At 40.9% G+C, this 21,438-nt stretch overlaps 1 protein-coding gene across 1 annotated transcript in view; it reads right to left on the reverse strand.

The window, feature by feature from the left end:
- The window catches only part of LOC131245938 (BTB/POZ domain-containing protein At5g03250-like), a 53,939-nt gene extending 34,629 nt beyond the window's left edge, over positions 1 to 19,310 (reverse strand). The window contains exons 1-2 of the mRNA XM_058245736.1: positions 19,062 to 19,310; positions 12,335 to 12,404 (exon numbers count right to left, since the gene is read on the reverse strand). Of these exons, the coding sequence (XP_058101719.1) occupies positions 12,335 to 12,404; positions 19,062 to 19,120 (129 nt within the window). The 5' untranslated portion in view covers positions 19,121 to 19,310. The remainder of the gene's footprint in view (positions 1 to 12,334; positions 12,405 to 19,061) is intronic.
- Between the last annotated feature and the right edge of the window lie 2,128 nt (positions 19,311 to 21,438).

Below are 21,438 nucleotides of genomic sequence, written 5' to 3' on the forward strand. Positions count from 1 at the left end.
TAGCAGACCCTGGTGCTTAGAGGGAGACTTCAACATAACGCGATATGCGGTAGACAAATCCAACAAGGGAAAGGTCACTACTACTATGCGTCCCTTCTCGCACTGGATTGACGATCAGGAATTGGTGGATCTCCCTCTGCTCGGATCCAGATTCCCCTAGTCAAACGAACGGGCAAATCCGATCTTCTCTAAGTTGGATAGATTTCTGGTATCAACTAATTGACTCGAAGTGTTTCCTCTTGTTTCGCAATCAGTTCTCCCGAGACCCACGTCAAACCACAGTCTGCTGCTACTTTCAGTCGACGACCATAATTGGGGGCAGAAGTCGTTCAAATTCGATGTCTCCTGGCTAAAGATAAAAGGATTTCATCAACTAATTAAAGAATGGTGGACGGGGTTCAAAGTAGACGATTATGATGGATTCAGACTATACAGTAAGCTAAGACTTCTGAAAGAAAAGATCAAGGGGTGTAAAGCGGCCGAGCTTCGCAAAAGGGAGATGGAAACAAATGCAATCCTCACTGAGTTGTAATCGATCGATTCTAAAGATGAAGAAAGCTCTATGTTAACAGACAATTGGACCAAAAGAGTCCAGCTAATCCAAAGTTACTCTGCTAGGGTGCTCGAAGATGAAATCTCATGGAGGCAAAAATTGCGGAGCAAGTGGATAATAGGAGACAAAAACACACACACAAAAAAAATAATAATAATAATAAATAATAAATAAATAAATAAATAATAACAAAATCACAGTATAGCCAGTGCGCGTGCAAGAAACAATAGGATCAGCAGCCTAGTGGTGAATGGGGCCCAAATACAAGACAAGCAAAGTATATTTGAAGAGGCTATTTGCTACTTCAATAATCTTCTTCGCGATGATGGTTGGCTTAGGCCTCTAAGCTAGATCACGTCCACTTTAATCGTCTCTCCGAAGAGGATGCCAGGGCTCTTGAGTCCCAATTTACGCTTGAAGAAGTGAAAGGGGTGGTGGAAGCTTTGGGAGGAGATAAGGCCTTCGGGCCAGATGGTTTTCCGATTATTTTCTTCCAAACCTTTTGAGAAGTTTTAAAGGGAGACGTTATGGCGTTCATATGCGAAGTCCACGATAGAGGACGGTTATCTAAAAACCTTGGGGCTTCCTTCGTAGCGCTTATTCCAAAGATTCCGGGAGCAGACTCCTTGAAGGACTACAGACCGATCAGTTTACTCGGTGGTCTGTATAAGATTTTGGCAAAAGTCTTGGCATCCCGTCTGAAAAGGGGTGATAGGAAAGATTATTTCTGACAATCAAAGTGTGTTTATCCTGGGAAGACAAATAATTGACAGTGCCCTCATAGCGTATGAATGTTTAGACTCGAGCCATAAATCCAGTTCTAAGGGATTACTATGCAAACTCAATCTAGAGAAGGCATACGATCATGTTGATTGGGACTTCCTTCAGTACATGCTTCAGCAGATGGGTTTCGAGGTCAAGTAGAAAAGGTGGATGGGGGAATGTGTGAGCTCTGCTTTCTTTTTTATATTACTTAATGGATCTCCAAAAGGTTTCTTTAGCAGCTCAAGGGGATTCCGTCAAGGTGATCCGTTGTCCCCGTTTCTTTTTCTAATCGTTGGGGAGGCTCTATCCAGAATGTTGAGAAAAGGTCAAGATGAAGGTATCATCAGCGGATTCAGGGTGAAAGGAATGGACACTTCGATATCACACATTCAATTCGCAGACGACACATTATTATGTGAAGCAAATCAGGAAAAAGTGAGCAATCTTCATACTACAATTTAGTGCTTTGAGGCAATTTCAGGTCTTAAAGTCAACATGGCAAAGTCAGAGATGTTTGGCATGAATATGGAGGGAGAAGAGATACGGAAATTCACCGATTACTTTGATTGTTCAATGGGAAGTCTCCCGACCACGTTTGTTGGTCTTTCGTTTTGTATATCTTTCGTTTTGTATAGGTAAGCCCCCAAAGCCCTTATGGGACAAAGTTATCGATAGGTTCGAGAGGTACCTAGCTAGATGGAAATGTATATACTCATCTCTGGGTGGCCGCCTCACTTTGATAAAAGCGGTGCTCTCAAATCTGTCCCTATTCATATGTCCGGCTTCGATTCTAGCAACTCTAGAAAGATTAAGATGAGATTTTCTATGGCATGGGAAGGAGGAAAAGAAGAAATTCCATCTCGTTGATTGGAAGGAGGTGTGTAAGCATGTCCAAGAAGGTGGTGTAGGGGTTAGAGATCTCAAAAGAATGAACCGAGCCCTCTTAGGCAAGTGGACCTGGAGGCTTGGGACTGAAAACGGGACCCTTCGGAATTCTCTAGTCAAGCGCAAGTATGGCCGCTCAAAGGGAGGTTGGTGGACCAAGGACCCTTCAGTCTACAGAGCATCTGCTCTTTGGAAAGGTGTATTATCCATAAAGAATGAGGTTCTCAAAGGCATTGAAATCATCATAGGAAAAGGTGACAACACTCGTTTCTGGGAAGACATTTGGGTGGGAGAAGTAGCTCTAAAAGAGGACTTCCTGAGTATCTTTCGTCTAGCCCTGAATCGGCCCATTATGGTTGTTGACTACTATTCCGTTCTTGGGGATGAAATAGTATGGAATCCTTCTTGCAGAAGAAATCTCCAGGATTGGGAGATTGAAGAATACGCGGCTCTCCTCTGTTGCATCAACAATTGCAAGCCGGACCAGCTCGGTACAGACAAGTTAGTGTGGAGATTCGACAGATCTGGCATTTTCTCGGTTAAGTCCTTATATAATTTCATTAGCAGCAAACCCACTTCTATAGAAGAGACAATGACAGATCAAGTGTGGAAATACAAAGTCCCTCCAAAGTTAGCAACCTTCGGATGGCTGGTTAGCAAGAAGAAGGTTCTGACAGTCGATAATCTGAGAAAAAGGGGAATAATAATTAAAAATGTTTGTCTTTGTTGTATGGCTAACAAAGAATCGATGGATCACCTTTTTATACATTGTCCTTCCTTTCATTAACCGGATCTGGTCAGCAATTTTATCTCTCTTCGATATGTTTTGGTCCTTCCCAGATTCAACAGGCCGGCTACTCAAGGCCTGGCATGGTGCTAGAACAGGAAAGCAAAGAATTGCGATTTGGAGAATGGCCCTCCTAGTTGTCTGGTGGTCGATGTGGGAAGAAAGGAATGGGAGATGCTTCAATGGTGCCTCCAACTCGGCGGGGTCCATCAGTCCATAAAGTGAAGCAGTATTTAGTCAAGTGGGCTTCCAATGTTGAAAACTTAAAGAGATGTAATCTGTTCTTTTTGGGAGGGTAGTCATCCCCCTACCTCTGTGGGTCGTTTCCCTCTTTGTTCTCTTTTTGGTTCTTAATAAAGTCACCATTACCTTTCAAAAAAAAAAAAACTAAGCCCTTTAGTGAGAAATTTATAGAGCCTTAAGAGTGTTATTCCCCAGCTAAAATCCCTCCTCCCAAGCTCTTTTCCTTATGGAGTTCATCGTTCAATCCAAGATGTGTGTATGTATCATGATACATCAACTATGGGTCATATTGGGGCACTTGCCCATTTTGCCTTCGAGTCTGTATGTGGATATAATATATACCTTCTTTATGGTCTAAATGATATTGGGCTACATGCCCTATTTTCTTTCTAGTTACATGCATATATTGTTAATATATGTTAGTGCTTTTAGGATCCCTTGTGCTTAATGATTCTCTTCTCCCTCTTGCGCTCCTAGATATATCTTTGTGCTAACCAATCTTTGTCAATTACTGACAAAAAGAGGGAGAACATGTCCCACCTGAGAACCTATCATTGTGTAGGATGTGTTTGATCCAGGGATTTAAGGGGGGGGATGGGGGGGGTGTGCAAATGAAGCCAAGTGTCTCTATTCATGTCACTTTTGTATAAAAATTGTATATCTTGTATAGTGAAGACATGTATATGAGTTATATTGAAAAAATGTAATAATTTTAGGATAATCATAATATGGAGACTATGATGGGTATAGGTTAGGTGTTTTGTCCTGCAATTGAGAAAGGGGGAGATTGTAAATGCATTGATTTGACAATTAGCGTGAAGTCAGTTTTGTCAAGTCAAGTGAGCCCTTAATCTAATCGAGTTGAAGATATCAAGACTTGAAGATCGAAAGCGTGCGAAGTGAAGATTCAAAGGTTCATGCATGTGCCAAAACCTAAACAACCTAATAAGACCCCAAAACCCTTCGTTAGGTGGCCTACTCCCTTATAGACATTCCCCAATCCATCTAACCAAAGTCAAGTGTCCATTAGATCAGGATGGACCTTGTGGAACGAAGTGCAAAAGAACCAAACTTGTAAAAACCATTAAATGCACAAAGTGAGTTGTTTTTGACCCATGGACAGCCTCCTCGACTAGTCGACAAGTCGAAATCCATGGCCGACAAGTCGAAACACCAAAAAACAAAACAGAAAAGAAAACTCATATTTCTGAAGATTTTGACCCATGGATGAGTTATTTCAATAGGTCGAAGGTCGAGTTCGATAGGTCGAAAACAAATGTCGACATATCGAAAGTGGCAAAATCTAGACAGAAAAGAAAACTCATGATCTAGTAGATTTTGACCCATGAATGGGTTATTTCGATAGGTCGTAGGTCAATTTCGATGGATTGAAAATGACGGTCAACAGTTTGAAAGTGGCAAAATCTGGACAGAAAAGAATACCTTGTGCCACTGACTATCTCGATCGGTCGAAGCCTCGGATCGACAAGTCGGATAACTTTTCGACCGGTCAAAGCATCGAGTCGATAGGTCAACAACTAGCCATTTTTTTACCGTTTTCAATCATTCTATAAATTTGATCCTTGGGCAACCAAGGCCTTCAGTGAGAAATTCATAGAGCCTTGAGAGTGTTATTCACTAGCTAAAATCCCTCCTCCCAAGCTCCTTCTTATGGAGTTCATCATTCAATCCTTGTGATTAAGCACATTTATTGAGAATTCCAAGCTCAGATTAAAATATGAACTCCAACATTTATTAATGCTCTAACATTCATCTTTAATGAAAAATATTGTGTTAAAGGACATTGAATGCTAATCCTTGGGAATCCTAACTTGTACCCTAAAAGATCCATCATCTTAAGTTTGGTTCACCTACACTTCTCTCGTACCTCGGCACTAGATAGGCACATCTACTTCAAGGTTGCGGTTTAAGGGAGTTGAAGAAGAAGCTTTCGTGATAGAGGAAGCTCTTCAACAAGGCGCATTCAAGGGGGCTCATCCACTTTACATAAGAAGGTTATTTTTTTAGTCCATTTTGCCTGGAATCCGATTCTTATGTAGAGTTGGGTTTCAGAGTTTGACAAACCAAACTCGCCAAGTCCTTGTGTAGGCCTCCAATAGGAGGATACCTTTGTCATCCTTGCGTAGGACGTCTTCTTGAGTTTGAGATCCAAACTCTCTAAAACCTTTTGTAGACCATCGACGAATGCAAAACGTATAGTATAGACCTCGTGTAGGTTCTAAAGGTTTATGGTAAACCTGATTTAAAACCATTTTTAAAGTGAAACCCGGTACACTCTAGGAGAGTGAGTCAGCCGGGAGTGGGGTAGGCACATTGCCAATCCACTATACATAGTCTGCAATGGGCTGAATGATTTTTGTTTGTGTTATTTTATTTTGTTGAATGATTGTGGGGGGCTTATCTTTATTGCAGCAAACATGTTTGATAGAATGCACATGATGTTTCACTATTATTTTGTTTTAGTCTTGAGCTGATTTGATATAACCATTCATCTCTCTTTAATTATTTTATTTGAGTAATTGGATGTGGTTGATTGTGGTTTAAGCGCAGCGCCCGCCCATCCCACACCACCACCCCCCCGTAAGGACATTAGTCATATATCCAAGCTTCACTTGTAGCAGTAAAAACGCAATTTCACATGTTGTGCCTCAACAACGTTGATTTTGCCTCTATTCCCAGCGAGGTGCCAGAGCACCCATTTGTCAAGCCCCAACAATCTCTAAATGCCCGATTTATCGAACAACCAGTTACCTTCCTAGAGCATTATGGAAGTGAAGCTGAGGTAGATGAAGAACCAGATCCTCCATTCATTGGCATTGGGAAAGACCTAGACTCCAACAGCAACCCTCTCACTTAAGAGTCTGAAGACTGATCAAGCATCCTAGCACCATGGAACAAAAATCTCATTGGCAGCGCAGCACAGCGACCCACCAAATTGGAGCAAGATTAAAGGGAAAGAAAACACTCTAGCACATCAGGGATTTAAAGGCATAACACTCTAATACCAATAATAATCAAGAAAACAATGAATAAAAGCATGAGACCAACAAGAGCGATTATACAACCAAAGGACATTAAGGATTTGAACGCATAACATCAAGGACTTGAAGTTATAACATCTTCATTACTTCAACAAAGGACTACGAGACTCTCAGCCAGGACTTACTCTTTTGGGCTAATGGGAGGATTCTCCCTTTTATAGATAGACAAATCTGGATTTTACGTCGTTTCGGGTCCGCTACAATAGCTATTGGAGAAGGATTCAAATTTTACAATCTTTTGATTCCACTAGTGTTCTACCGACACTACAGTAACAGATAAAAGACAAATTGCTATAGTGACATATAGTGGTACTATTTGTTACAGTGCTACAAACACAGTAGTACTTTTCTACAGTACTGGATTACAATAGTAATCATTTACACTAATTAACACTTAGCTACAGTAGTTGCTATAGTAATCTTGCTCTAATTTGGTGGGCCGCTGCGCTGCACAACCAATGGGTTTTTTGTTCCTTGGTGCCAGGATGCGTGATTAGTCGTCAGACTCTTAAGGGAGAGGGTTGTCGTCGGAGTCTAGGTCATTCCCAATGCCAACGAATGGAGGATCTGGTTCTTCATCTAAATCAGCTTCACCTCCATAATGCTCTAAGAAGGTGACCAGTCGTTTGATAAATCGGGCATTCAAAGATTGTTGGGGCCTGGCAAATGGGTGCTCCAGTACTTCGCCGAGAATAGAGGCAAAATCAACATTGTTGAGGTGCAACATGTTGTTCAAAATGACAGAAACGTGCCTCGGTGGTTTTGATGATGGCAGGCGAGATTGAAGGACTATCATACTTGAATCTCTGATTGGGCATTAGCCGGTACATAGTTACTGTCAGGAGAGGGGACAAAATCTCTAGAAATATCAAAAGAGATCAACACATATCTACTATGATGGGTGGTAAGGAAATTTTCCCATTCATGCAAAGGACAGAACCATTGCAACCATTTTCAAGTGTGTTTAGTCGGTCATTTGAAAGGGGGCGATGTCCCAGCTGTATTTGGAAAAGATATGCAGATAACGGGGATCATCAAAGATGACCACCATGGTGTATGCTTCAAAGAGGTAGTAAAGAACACATGGCTTCTTTTAGGAGACGTTAGAGATTCCAGAAGGAAATGGGGGTTAGGAAAGGATAGTCGGGATGAGGAATTCTATTAAAGACAGGATTATTTCCACAAAGATGAACTTCCAAGAATTGCTTAAAGTTGTGAGAACTTCGGCGGACAAACAAGAGATGACCAATGGCTTCTATGACTTCTTGTGGAAGATGTGGAATGTGCTTAATGGGATAGATGTAGAGTGGGGCAAGGATGTGGACAAAAGTCTATTCAGGAGGCGGATGGTGGGATAAGAAATCCGCCAGAGTGTTGTCTTTCCCTCTGATATGCTTGACTGTGAAGGTCCACTGAGAAAACCATTCTAGCCATCAAAGGAGTTGAGGATGGGGCAATATTTTATATTTAAAGTGCAACATCTTTGGGAAAGAAGACATATCCATTTCAACTTGGAAATGGTGGCCAATCAAGTGGAATTGGAATTTGGAAATGGCTTTTTCGATAGTATTTCTCTAAAAGTGGAATAGTAATTTTGTTTTGCTTGGGAGAAGGATCCACTTTTATATCCACAGAGTTTACGTTGGCCATTTGTCTTCAAAGAGGGTAGCTCCCCAATAAAAATCACTATCGTCAGTCTATAAGACTCGAAGGCAGGCAGCGCTTGGGATCTGCAGTGGTGACAAATTGGTGACTTGAGTCTTGATGTATTTAACTGTTTCTGTATGCTTTTGTGTCTATGGGGGGAGCTTCTTTCTTGAGCTACTTGGAAAGAAGGCTGCGAGGTTGAGCAAGATGGGGGAATGAAGTCAGAAATGCAGTTTAGAAGACCCGTGAATTGCTCAATTTGCTTACGATTAGTAAGCCTATCTCGCCACTTATGCAGATGTTCTCCAATATGGGATTGCGGCTGATACTTTCCCTGCAAGAGCTTCCTGCCAAGAAACTCAATGGTACCAGTGCAGATAATCTTCCTCTAGGAGAGCATGATGCCATATTTCTAGACAAGCTGATAGAACTAATGGAGTAGCTGAATGTGGGTATCAACGGAGACTGAGAAAAGGAGAATGTCATCAATGTAAACAAGTGCATTCGTCAAGATCAGCTGAAAGATCTAGATCATGGCTTTCTGGAAGACATTGGAGGCAGTCTTTAAGCCGAAGGGAAGGATTGTCCATTGATAATGTGCATTAGGATCTGGATTGGATATCTGCAATTAAATGGTCAGGCAGAAGTTGTAAAGCATATTGGAATGTTTCGGCACTTTTGGTTGAGAAAAATGAGTCTTTTATTAGTATTGCCTGATCAGAGCAGAGAGGGAGATTTCTGCTTTTCTTAAAATGTTTAAAGAGACCATATCTAGAATATTGCTAGAGTGGTAACTCATGTGTACTGTAAAAGCCTTCCACAGACTATCGAGGAGAGACACTTCATCCTGGGATAGTCCTCAGGTATTTTCAGGAAAATCGTAACTAGGTAGAATATAGTTCCTGCAAAGATCCATACAAAATGAAGAGCAATGGATATTAATAATGGAGTGGAGGGGATGAGAGAAAGTCAGAGCAAGAGGTACTTTCCTGGAATGTGGTGATCAACTATGTAAACAAAAGAGGCATTCTTACCACATGATCAGCTGTTTGCCGTATACCGATATGGTCTAAATCAGAGATGTGTGAGTCGCACAGCGATATGTTCCTTTATATGGGATTTACCATTCTTCCGTTGTGCTGGATCTACAAGATGGTGTTATGTTGCAAATAAGGCACTATTTGGCCAGAGTGTACTTTCGATCACGCAGCCTGAGTGCAGCAAACAGGTTCAGGGAACAGGGAAACGGCAACCACACTTACAGATCTCGAATTAGAACATGGAACGGCTACTGCACAAATAGGAGGAGAAATGGAAGAAGCAAGATTGATTACATAGGATGAGAACACATAGAGAAGGAAGGAGAACTTGCCCTGGACTTACTCTCTAAGATGAGATCAGCAAACCTAAAAACTAATATTACTACGAATAGTACATATTTAAACCCTCTTAAAGAAATTTATTACAAAGTGGTCTTCCTTACATCAGTTTACTCATTGCAGGTTAACACTTTCATTCCCAGAGGGCTCTGCTTCGTCTTGTGCAGGGTTGAGCCATTGTTGCAGGTAGAAATTTGAGCACACATGAGGTAATTGCCTCAGGTTTCTTGGAGGTTGTTGCCAGAATTGAGAGTATGTGTGGACTGTGGCTTCTCTGAGTCTTTGTCGAGTGGATTCTGGGGTTACAATTTCACCTTTCAGAGATGCGGCTTCGAAGATTGCTAAGTAGAGAATTTGTGCCACACTGGATTGTTATTCGAGATGTCTCATGGATGGTAGCTCGCGTGGCGAGACTAAGTGACTCATAGATGGCTAGAAACCCATTAATCCATGTTTGACAGAGCAGTTCATCATTATATATTAAATTTGGGTAGCGCCTTGCAGACCGGTGCCTAGCATCTGAGTATTGGAGATTAATACGATGGTAGCTAGGGTAGTATTCCCAGCCATCAGAGCTCCATTCAGGAGGGGTTAACGTAATTTTTAGATACAGATAAGCTAGTCTTGTGGTTCTTCGAATCTTGGTGCAACTATCAATGATACGATGGGAAAGGCCATGCAGATCTGTGATAGAAAAAGAGTGGAGACCACCCAAAAATCCATTTTCGAACAAATAACTTTCGAGATCTGAGTCTACATATTCACGGGCTATGTAGACATTAGAGTCTGTGTATGGATCAGCGGCAACAATCTGCAACCCATATTCACGATTTTGCATTTGCATTTAATGGAGGGCTTTGCATTGGAGAAGCCAGTTGTTAATGTCGCATCGGGATAGAACATGGCTTCATCTCTTCTAGGCATTCCTGAACCTACTTGATATCGCTGCTTAGGGCTTTGAAGAAACAAGTTTTTTGATGGTTTTCTTGGCCAAAGAATATTTAGGGCTTGTATAAACATGGTAGGGATTGACAACTAGATAGTCAGTGGCATGGATTTTAGACTTAGGAGACTAATATTCTATTTCGTACAAGTATTCTAATTTAGAGGAAGAGGTAGAGCGGAGAGAAGAAGAAGAAGGCCGAGATGGTTCAGGAATGCCTAGAAGAGATGAAGCCATGAGGTTGGCAACGAGTAGAATCAGGTACCAATAACTAGATAAGGGGGCTGATGCTAAGAGGATATTGATTTTAAAATCTGTATTGTGATTTGGCTCATGGGAGTAGGACAACCATACGCTGGAAACAAATCCAGTAGGGCAACCTTATGTCACTCCAAAGTAAGAAAGCAGATTAAATGATCAAAATTACTGGAAAACTGTAACCAAATGGACCATGAAAGGCTTCATGCCAAGAGTCCAAACATACAATTAAGTAGGTTGATCATTTAAATAAACTGTAAACTATGTGTTCAGCTTAGTCAGTCAAACCCAGTTTTCTGATGCAGAAGATCCCACGGAGGGCAACTGTAGAGCATACTTATTAGGACGCCTGAATAAAGCTTACTAATCTTAGAAACAGTAGGTGAAACGTGAGCCATAATAACAAGACAGAAGTAAAAGTAATATCATCCCACAGCAATAACCACCTACCAATAATAACCATGGCACAAGAAACTTACTCAGAAATGCAGAAGTAGCACATGGCTCTGATACCAATAATAACCAGGAAAACAATATATGCGCGCGCCCATGCGTACACACACACAAGATATGCAATAACCACCTAGCAATAATAACCAGGAAAGCAATAATAACCAGGAAAACAATACACGCATGCACACACACACGTCGGTTTCCTAAGATCTACCGCCTGGCCCCTGACAAAAATACCTTCATCAACAGTTGCTTCGATGTCACGCCAGCACATGTTGTATGGGATATCAGATGCTCCAGGAATCTGACCGACAGCAAAGCACTGAGTTTATGGCTCTCCAGGATTGCTTATCCAAGATCAGGCCCCTCCTCAATCAGCAGGACAACATTGTATGGAAATTACATAAATCTGGAATCTTCTCGATCAAGTCTCTATACTCCCACATTTATCCTATGTCGACCTCTTCTCAGGCTGTCTCCCCCTTCATCTGGAAATATTCTGCCCCCCCCCCCCCCCCCCCCCCCCCAAAAAGTTCATTTGCTTCGGTTGACTGGTGGGTCAAAATAGAATCCTTACCGTTGATAATCTTTCTAAAAGGGGTATGCAGATTGTCAATATTTGTCTTTGCTGCATGAGGGAAGCAGAAACCGTGAACCATCTGTTGGTTCACTGCCCTTTCATTTCTCAGATTTTGGCGGATTTTTTCCACATTTTCTCAATCAGTTGGTGCATCCCGGAGACGGCTTCGAGCCTTCTTTCCTCCTAGCATGGCCTCAAGCTGGATAAGAAGAGAATTACCATCTGGCGCATGGCTATCCTCGCGATCAGGTGGTCAGTTTGGGAAGAGTGAAATGAAAGATGCTTTAACGACTCTTCTTCTTTGCCTTCTACCGTGGGGTCCAGGACTAAGAGAATGTTGATAGAATGGGCTTCTAATGTTAAGGGTTCTCTTTTGTGTGATCTCAGTTTTCTTGGGCGTTAGTAGCTTTCTGCTATCTCAGCAAATCTGCTTCTCTTTTGGCCCTTTGTTTTCTTTGTTCTCTTTGTTTCTTTTGTTTTCTTCTTGAATGAATCCGTTGCTTCTTTTTTTCTTTTTCTTTTTTTAATGTCATTGATAATTTTGAAACAACATTTCAAAAGATTTCAATATTTTAGGAGCATTTATACCCTTAAGTAAATTTAAAAAGACAGTTCAAAGAAAATGAAAAGACAACAGGGATATTAGTATTTTTCTTTTTCACATGTATCTCTACCTATTATTCAATAACATACATAATCCACAGATACGGGAAAAGAAATCACACCAATAAATGCAGGAGAGTTAAACTCAGCCAAAAAAAGAGAGGAAAACGAAAAACCTTGTGGAGACGGAAGGACATGTCTCCAACTTCAACAACAACATCACTTTGAAGCCCTGTTGTACAAATCCTGCATAAGAAGACATAAATCATTTGCATGAAATATAAAAATGAAAAAGAAAAAATCTCTGTGAGTAGATAAATACATAGCAAAGAAATAAAGTATTGCATCCAAGTATATCAACCAAATTAAACAAATGGCAATGGATCAAGATGTGGCATGGAATGAGTGTGATACAAATCTATTAATTTCCATCAGTATTTTAAAACTTGGCCAAGTATATAAAGACAGGAGATTACAGACACGGGGGTGAAAATTTCTACACAGTTACGAATTGCTTAAGCTTTGCAGTATTTAAGAATATAGAATGGGTTTTAAACTAAATATAAGGGTACTTTAGTAATTTGGTTGTGAATTAGATAGGCGAAACCTTTGATACTATGGCAGATCATGACAGTTGATGCACATGCATAGAGAAGTTGTACAAGTAACTCAAATGAAACCATTCAATTGCTATCCATAATTTGACAGATAGTAAACCAGAACATTGTACTGACTTGATTATCCAATTGGCCGATTGGTAGACATTTGAGGACGATTCAGTGAAAAATATCCTATTTGTCTGAATTTATGAAACATCCATCTCCAAATCAGAATTTAGGATTCCTCAGACTATGATTTTTGGATTATGACCCATTCAAAGCGTGTTTTCCAATTTGGACGGTAAAACTTAGTATATGCCACATGTACAAGTTCCAAATGCATGCATATCAGGTGGCATACTCTACCAGAGTATCAATAACTCCCCTTTTCAATCGGTCCTCCATCCCTCTCTCCCACATTTTACAAATCACTCCCCTCTCTCCATATCTGCTGCACGTGACATACCCACTAGTAATAATAGTAATAATCTAGCTAGTACATAGGCCTTTCAGTATCAAAACACTTGATCCAGTAATCAACCGAGTTTTGAATTGACTACAGGGTGTGCCTATTTGAATCTGAACTGAGTTTTGAATCATGAAACTTTGCTGCCTCAAATTCATCTCATTAAGTGTGCATTTGGGTACACAACTGAGCTGAATTGCAAGTTTTAGTCTAATGAAGTGGAAATGACCAAGTTGCAACTTCCTTTGCAGTCATATTGAGGATCTGGACTCCAAACTGCTTTTCTTTTTTTCCTTTTTTTTCGCTACTACATTTTTAAAATAATAATAATAAATAAATAAATAAAATTGAATGCAATTGGGGGTTTAGTTCTGCACTCTGAAGACTACAGCATCATTAATTTTGTCATTTCCTCTTGATGAAACTGAATGTTTCTATTCAATTGATTTTTGCATCCAAATGCAACCTAAACGAGACAAGATATAAAAATATCAAAACAAATGGATATAAAAATATCAAAACAACGAGGTTTGGGTGAATGGTCTTCACCATAGGTTTGCCCCCTATAGGTGAGGGTTCGATTCCCCTCCTTGGCTTTACCCGATACACGTGGTTGTGGGTGATTGCGTGTATCCGCAGGGATTAGTCTCACTTCAAAAAAGAGGTGGGGACACCCTATGTCTTCAAAAAATAAAAATAAAAAATGGGTGTTGCACATATTTATAAATATAAATAAACACACAAGGAATTATTACTATAGCTACCATAGCTATCTGCTTGGGAAGTGGCTTTGGTAGCTACCATAGCTATCTGCTTGGGAAGTGGCTTTGGTGAATGTTAGTCAAACTCAAATATTCGCCTGGTCCAAAACTTCACTGGCATCAAGAAGGTTCCAACAGTCGGCATCCCCATCCCCAGTTTCTCCTTGAGGTGCTTCAAATTTTCCCGAATTCGATTAGGTAGTCATATGTTTGCAATTTGGTTACAATGTACCTCGGGTCCTAATAAATCCATACATAAGACACATATACCCACATTTTATATGGTGGGTCCCCAAAACCAAGCCTATGGCTTCTAATATATACATGGATGTATACATACATCCTGTCAAAAACATGCGATCAATAGCCTGACGGCATTCCCTTCATTGGATGCAAACAGTTTCCACTGTCAATCTGATAAAATTACATACAATTTCCAGCTTTTGTAGATAACCAGTGATCAAACTTATGACCATACATCCATACATCATGAAGGAGCTTGTTTATTCATTGTAGCATAGAATCATGTAGATACATCCACATACATGCACATGTACATTAGCAAGGAGTTTGCTCTTTGCCATATGTATACGGGGCCTCATGTGCCTACGCATTACAGAGCAAACCAGACATATTTTTCTCATCAGGTATGCTCTAAACAAGAATCCCTCCACATTACAACCACTCCAAACTCAATCTCAACCACCTCCTATTTTCTCTCCTCTGCTTTCGCTGAATGATTAAATTTTGATTTTCAAATATCAAGTGTAGCTGTGTGAAGTTTATTTTATCTTGTACATGTATTTAACATAGATGGCACATAGGGTCCAATCAAGGAAAAATTCTCAATTCATTTTGTAAACCTTTCATGGTATCAAAGCCTAGAGGGAAACTCCTTCCTTGGCGTTTCGATCCTAATCGACAGCTCGTTTCAATCATCTAATTGGCTTAGATTAACACCATCGAAACTCTACCTTATCAGCATCCAACTGAGCTGACTTGATCGGTAGTTCATCTTGGTGTTGAAAGTGTTGACTGATACGTCCTTCCCATCATCTCACCACAAGCATTCCTGTTTGGATTGGTTCTGTCAACTGTATCATCACCCTTCAAATCTAATCACCATTCGTGTTTGATCAGTTCGTTCCTCACCATTCGATCCGGCCCGATCATCACACGATTCCAAAGCTGCCTATGTTCTGGCTCCACATTATCGGCAGTTCCTTTTTTTTTCAAATCAGTATCAGGATTCCATTCGAATCAGAATCGATTCCTTTTTTTTGGATCATATCCTTGCTCTTCAGCTAGGTTTCTTTGATCGAAGCCATCCATTCTCTCCATCATTGTGCGCCCTATCTAGCCGTTTGAACCGATTGTCATTTTAGTTCTCTACTGATTTGCGTTGCTAGTCGACTCATCTGCATCGCATCAACTTTCGCTATGCATTGCTATTTTTTTTATCATCATTGACTGCTCCAGATTACTCATTGCAACTAGGCAATCCACTCCGATCGTATCGGACTCACAACAGGCACCTACTTCCGATCAACTCGTATCGGCCTCGAGATTTCAATTCATTTCGAGTGTCTTGGCATTCCGATCAATCGTTGCAACATACACCAAGTCGATTACAATCATCTCGGCATCTCTGACTCAATTAAGAACTGCCTCGGCACGACCAAATCAAATCCCTATTTGATTCGGATTTCAGACTCCCTATTTGCCTCAGCTTCCCGCATCACCGACAACTCCACCAAATCCATTTCCGACTCCCTATTTACTTCAGATTTCCACTTTGCCACTCGAGATGGCTTTCGACATCACCATCTCACCAATCAGTTTCGACTGAGATTGTCATCTCCACTTGCATCACCGATCGGCTTCCAGCACCTCTTTTTGCTTGGCTACTCAACTTGGATCTCAGCATCACCAATCGGATTGAACTGAGATCAGCAACTCCGATTGTTTCGAATACCACTACTCCGATCAACTCGTATCGACCTCGAGATTTCGATTCATTTCGAGTGTCTTGGCATTCCCAATCGATCGTTGCAACATACACCAAATCGATTACGATCATCTCGGCATCTCTGACTCAATTAAGAATTGTCTCGGCACGACTGAATCAAATCCCTATTTGATTCGGATTTCAAACTCCCTGTTTGCCTCAGCTTCCCGCGTTGCCGACAACTCCACCAAATCCATTTCCGACTCCCTATTTACTTCAGATTTCCACTTTGCCGCTCGAGACAACTTTCGACATCACCATCTCACCAATAGGTTTGGACTGAGATCGTCATCTCCGCTTACATCACTGATCAGCTTCCAGCACTCTTTTTGCTTCGCTACTCGACTCGGATCTCAGCATCACCAATCGGATTGGACTGAGATCAGCAACTCCGATTGTTTCAAATACCACTACTCCAATCAACTCGGACTTCACCGAGACTTGATCCACTGATCACTTGGGGTCTCGACATCTCTAATTGCATCATATTCCAGTACTGATCGAATCAGCTCTCCGACAGCAGCCACGGCTCAATCTTCCTCCACGTTAGCGAGGGTCCAGCAACTCATTTTCAGTTGCATTTCGTGATTCTCACCCTCTTATGATTTTCAACATCAATGTATTAGTTGTGAAGTAATTTTCTTTTTGCATTTTTTATTATGTAATTTGGAAAAAAAAAAAAAAAGAGGAGAGCGAAAATTTAAAAAAACGAAAAACAAAAAAACAAAAAAAAAACAGAGAATACCATTCCCATGGCCACTCATGCTACCTCCACAACCGGTATTTCCATTTCCAGTGTTACAAGCTTAGTCTCCATTAAGTTGAATCGTGATAATTACCTGTCATGGAAGAGCCAGTTTATCTCGATTCTTTGGGCAAACAAATTACTTAAATTTATAGATGGTTCATCCGAATGTCCGGACTAATTTCTTCTTGATGATAAAGGAGAGCCCACGTCTACTATCAACCCCACCTTTGAGGCTTGGCTGGAGCAAGATTCTCTTGTATTGTTATGACTCAATGCTACTCTTACTCCACAGGTTCTCAAACGTGTTTTTGGACTGCAAACTGCACGGGAAGTTTGGCTCCGGTTGGAAAAGTTGCATAATCTAATCGAGATCCCGAGTTTTGCAATTGAAGCACCAGTTTCAAAACCTTTGTAAAGGCAACTTGTCTATAACTGAATATCTTGATAAAATGAAGAATCTCACCGATGCTCTGAAAGCAATCGGTCAGCTTGTCACTGGATATAACCTCTGCAATCAAGTCCTTAATGTCTTGGGTCAAGAGTATGAATTGGTGCACACGTCTATCGCCAATCATACAATACCGATCACCTTTGAGGAGTTTTTTGGTCAACTCCTGACCTTTGAATTACGGCTCGACTCGCATCTTTCCAGCTCATCTGTGGAGCAACCGACTACTGCACTCTATACACCTTGAGACCTCTTCCTCACATGGCGGTTCTCGGGGTAGAACCTCGTTTCACAGTCCGGGGGGGGTTAGTGGCCCCTCTTCCTCTCAATCAGGTCAACAACAGCAACCATCCAAATCTAATACTGCTACTATATGTCAAATATGTAGCCGTGTTGGCCACTCTACCCTGGGATGTTATGTATTTAACGCAGTCCAAGTATGTCTTAGATCTTCTGCATCGCACAAATATGCATGTCGCAAAGCCCATACACTCTCCCATAGTTTTCGGCTCTAAACTTTCTAAGTATGACGGTGATCCTCTACCTAATCCTCATGAGTATCAGAGCATTATGGGTGCCCTTCAATATATCACCTTTACAAGACCAGATATTGCCTTTGTCATCAACCAGGTCTGTCAATTTATGCATGCAACTTGTTCTGCACATTGGTTTGCCGTCAAGCGTATTCTTCACTTTCTTAAAGGCACCATCTCCTGTGGAGTTCACTTTCGCCCGAGTCCTCTTTCACTTGTTACTTTGATGCTAATTGGACTGGTGACCTTGATGACCACTGATATACATCTAGCTTTGCAATTTTTCTTGGCTGCAATTTAATTTCATGGAGTGCTAAGAAATAGCCCACAATTTCCCATTCAAGCATTGAATTGGAGTATCGCTCCCTTGCTCTCATCGTTGCCAAACTATTTTGGATTTGCATGCTTCTGCGATATTTAACGCTATTTTTAAAGGATCCACTTCTCACGCATTGCGATAATATCAGTGCCATTTCTCTCGCTTCCTATCCTTTGTATCATGGATGCACGAAGCACGTTTTAGTCGACTATCATTTCATCAGAGAAAAGGTTACTGGTGGTGATATCCAGCTATGGTTCGTTGGTATAGTTGACCAAGTGGCTAACATCGTTACTAAGGGATTGAGCACTTCTTAGTATGTCTCTTGCAAGATAAGCTCCACATTGCTAAACGGTCATTTAGCTTGTGGGTGTGTGTAAACAATAATCCCTCCATATTACAACCACTCCAAACTCAATCTCAACCACCTATTTTCTCTCCTCTGCTTCCACCGAATGATTAAATTTTGATTTTAAAATACCAAGTATAACTGTTTGAAGTTTATCTTATCTTGTACATGTATTTAACGTAGATGGTCCATAGGATCCAGTGAAGGAAAATTTCTAGATTCATTTTGTAAACCTTTCATATGCAGGCATCGACAATGTGACCTTATACGCTGATCGGCATGATTTTTGGACTCCTGGGCAAACACAAGAGGAAGTCTCTGGTGGACGGATTGGATGTCATGTACACATCACATGTCGCTACTGCATGTGATCATTCCCATACATAAAATACGTACATACATACGTCCACCAACTAAGGCATTACTCCAGACATTGCAGTAACAAGCACATCAATCATACACAGCAACTAAAAAAACCATATACTATAATATTTATTTATTTACTATTATTTTATTATTATCAAAGAAATAATAAACGAGTAGCAGAAGAGAACATGAAAATGAGGGAAATCTGATTCTCTTGTTTCACATAAATCCAATAAGAAGAAGGAGAATACTCGTAAATACAGAAAGACTACCAAATAAAGCGTATAAATATACGGAGATACGTACCATGTCTGACCGTCACGTGAGAAGAGCTCTGGTTTAGAGCCCAGCTTCATAGAAGCCATTTTTTTGGCCCTTTTTCTTTTTTTATAATAATAATAAATTTTTTATTTATTTATTTATTTTTAAAATCAAGAGGGATAGTCTTATCTTTCAGCTTCCCATCAGATAAAGAAGACAAAAAAAATATCTCCGAGGAAAGGGAAAGAGAAACAAGGGTAGGGAGGGAAACGGGGTTTTTTCTTTTTCTTTTTTTAATAAAAACATAAGCTTTTTGGGCGTGGAGTATCGAAGAGGTGAACTCGGCACACGTGGTGATTTTCTTTCTTGGAAATGGTCACCTGCGTCTGGTGGGTACCTGGAATCCAAACCGTAAATGTAATGCGCCTGCTTATAGGGACCGTTCATCCCAAGAATCATACCCATCGAAATATCAGGTAAATGTACAATCACGCCTAAGACCTGTATATTTACTTGATGTGGCCCACCTATACTGCAGAGGCTTTAATTTCGGTGGTTCACTTTTTTGTGGTGGGACCCACTGAAGAATGGGTTGGATGATATATGCACGAAATGGTGGACCACGCATTACATCTGAAAGTTTTTATTGTATTTGTGGGGGTGTCCCTTTCCCAGTGAGCGGACTCGGTCAGGTCGGGTAACACTGAGCTCGGTCAGGCCATGACCGTTGGCCCACCTCGACGTATATGTTGTATATCCACGCCGTCCATTCCTTTTTTCAGTTCATTTTAGGGAATGGACTGAAAAAATAATGCAGATAAAAAACGCAGTTGGATCAAACCATAGGAATCGTGGTGATTAACCATTAAAAACTTCTCATGGGCCACAAGAAGTTTTAGATGAAGCTGTAGTTGTATTTTTGTTTTAGATATGTGTGAACTTATTAATAAGTTGGATGGCAAATAAATATTTCAGCGGGCCTTTCGGAGTCTTTTAAGGGACGCCGATTTCCTGCAAAAGCCTTCCGCAGGAAATTCCTGTGCAAGGATGATCTGTGGGGCCCATTGCAACGTATGTGAGAAATCCATTCCGTCCATCCATTTTGAGAGCTCAATTTAGGATGTACTACCGAAAATGTAGTGAATACAAAACTAAAGTGGATCACACGTGAGGGAGGATTGAGGAAAGAAATTCCACGGTTGAAACCTTCTTAGGTTCCACCTTTACGTTTATATGCTATTCAAACCGTTTATAAGGTTCCCAATGGGATGAAGTGAAAACTCAAAATATAGCATGATACAAAACTTTTATGGCAGTCAAAATGCTTCAACGGTGCTTACTGAATGCCCACTATTTACTCTCGTGTGGCCTACTTGAGTCTTGTATACACCTAATTTTCAGTCTCACGTCCTAAAATGAGCTCTCAAAACATACGGACGGGGTGGATTTCTCACAAACATTGTGGTGGGCCCCACCCATCATCCTTACGCAGGAACTTCACGTGGAAGGGATTAGCAGGAAATCCGCGTCCGTTTTTAAGAGTGGCCATTTAATCACCCGAAGCGTATCGCGTACAGAGTAACTCAGTACGCCTAGCGTGCTGAGTAAACTCTGTGATGTTCACCATGATTTATTTATTTGATCCCCTCTGTCCATCCATTTTACCGGATAATTTTAGGTATTTAACATAAAAACAAAGCATATGCAGATATTAAATGGACCACACCACAGGAAACAGTGTGAATTGAACATCTACTGTTGAAAAATTTTTGGGGACCACAGAAGTTTTGGATCAAGGATACATTCGTGTTTTCCCTTCATCCATATGTGTGTGATTTTATGATCAGGTTGGATGACAAGTAAACATCACTATGGGGCCAGAAAGGTTTCAACAGTGGAAATCATTATTTCCACTGTTTGATATGATACAATCCACTTGAGTTCTGGATATGATTATTTTGCGCTCAACCCCTTAAATGAGCTTACAAAACGGACGGACAGCAGGATAAACCACATACGTTTACCGTGGGGCCAACTGAGTTTACTCAGCACAATAAGAGCCTACTTAGGGGTCGTTTGGCACCGTGGATTAAAAGGGATTGGAGGGGATTGCCCCAAGTTGTTTGGCAGCATAAAGTAACCTACGGTTGCAAATCCAGGGGGTTTCCAATCCCCTCGTCGAGGGGGTTTGCAATCCACGCTGAGAGCTTGGGTTACACCAGAAATCATTTCTATAGTTGCATGTGTAACATGTGTGTCATTGTACACCATCTTTCTATTGGGCACATGGCCCACTAATGATGATCAGCACCGTCCAAACATTGCCCATGTAAATCAGCACCGTTCAAACATTGTCCAGCACCATCCAAACATTATCTATATTAATCAACGATTAAAAATCATTGGTTAGTCACTCAGACAT

The sequence above is a fragment of the Magnolia sinica genome, chromosome 5 (genome assembly GCF_029962835.1).
Source record: "Magnolia sinica isolate HGM2019 chromosome 5, MsV1, whole genome shotgun sequence".
Lineage (NCBI taxonomy): Eukaryota > Viridiplantae > Streptophyta > Magnoliopsida > Magnoliales > Magnoliaceae > Magnolia > Magnolia sinica.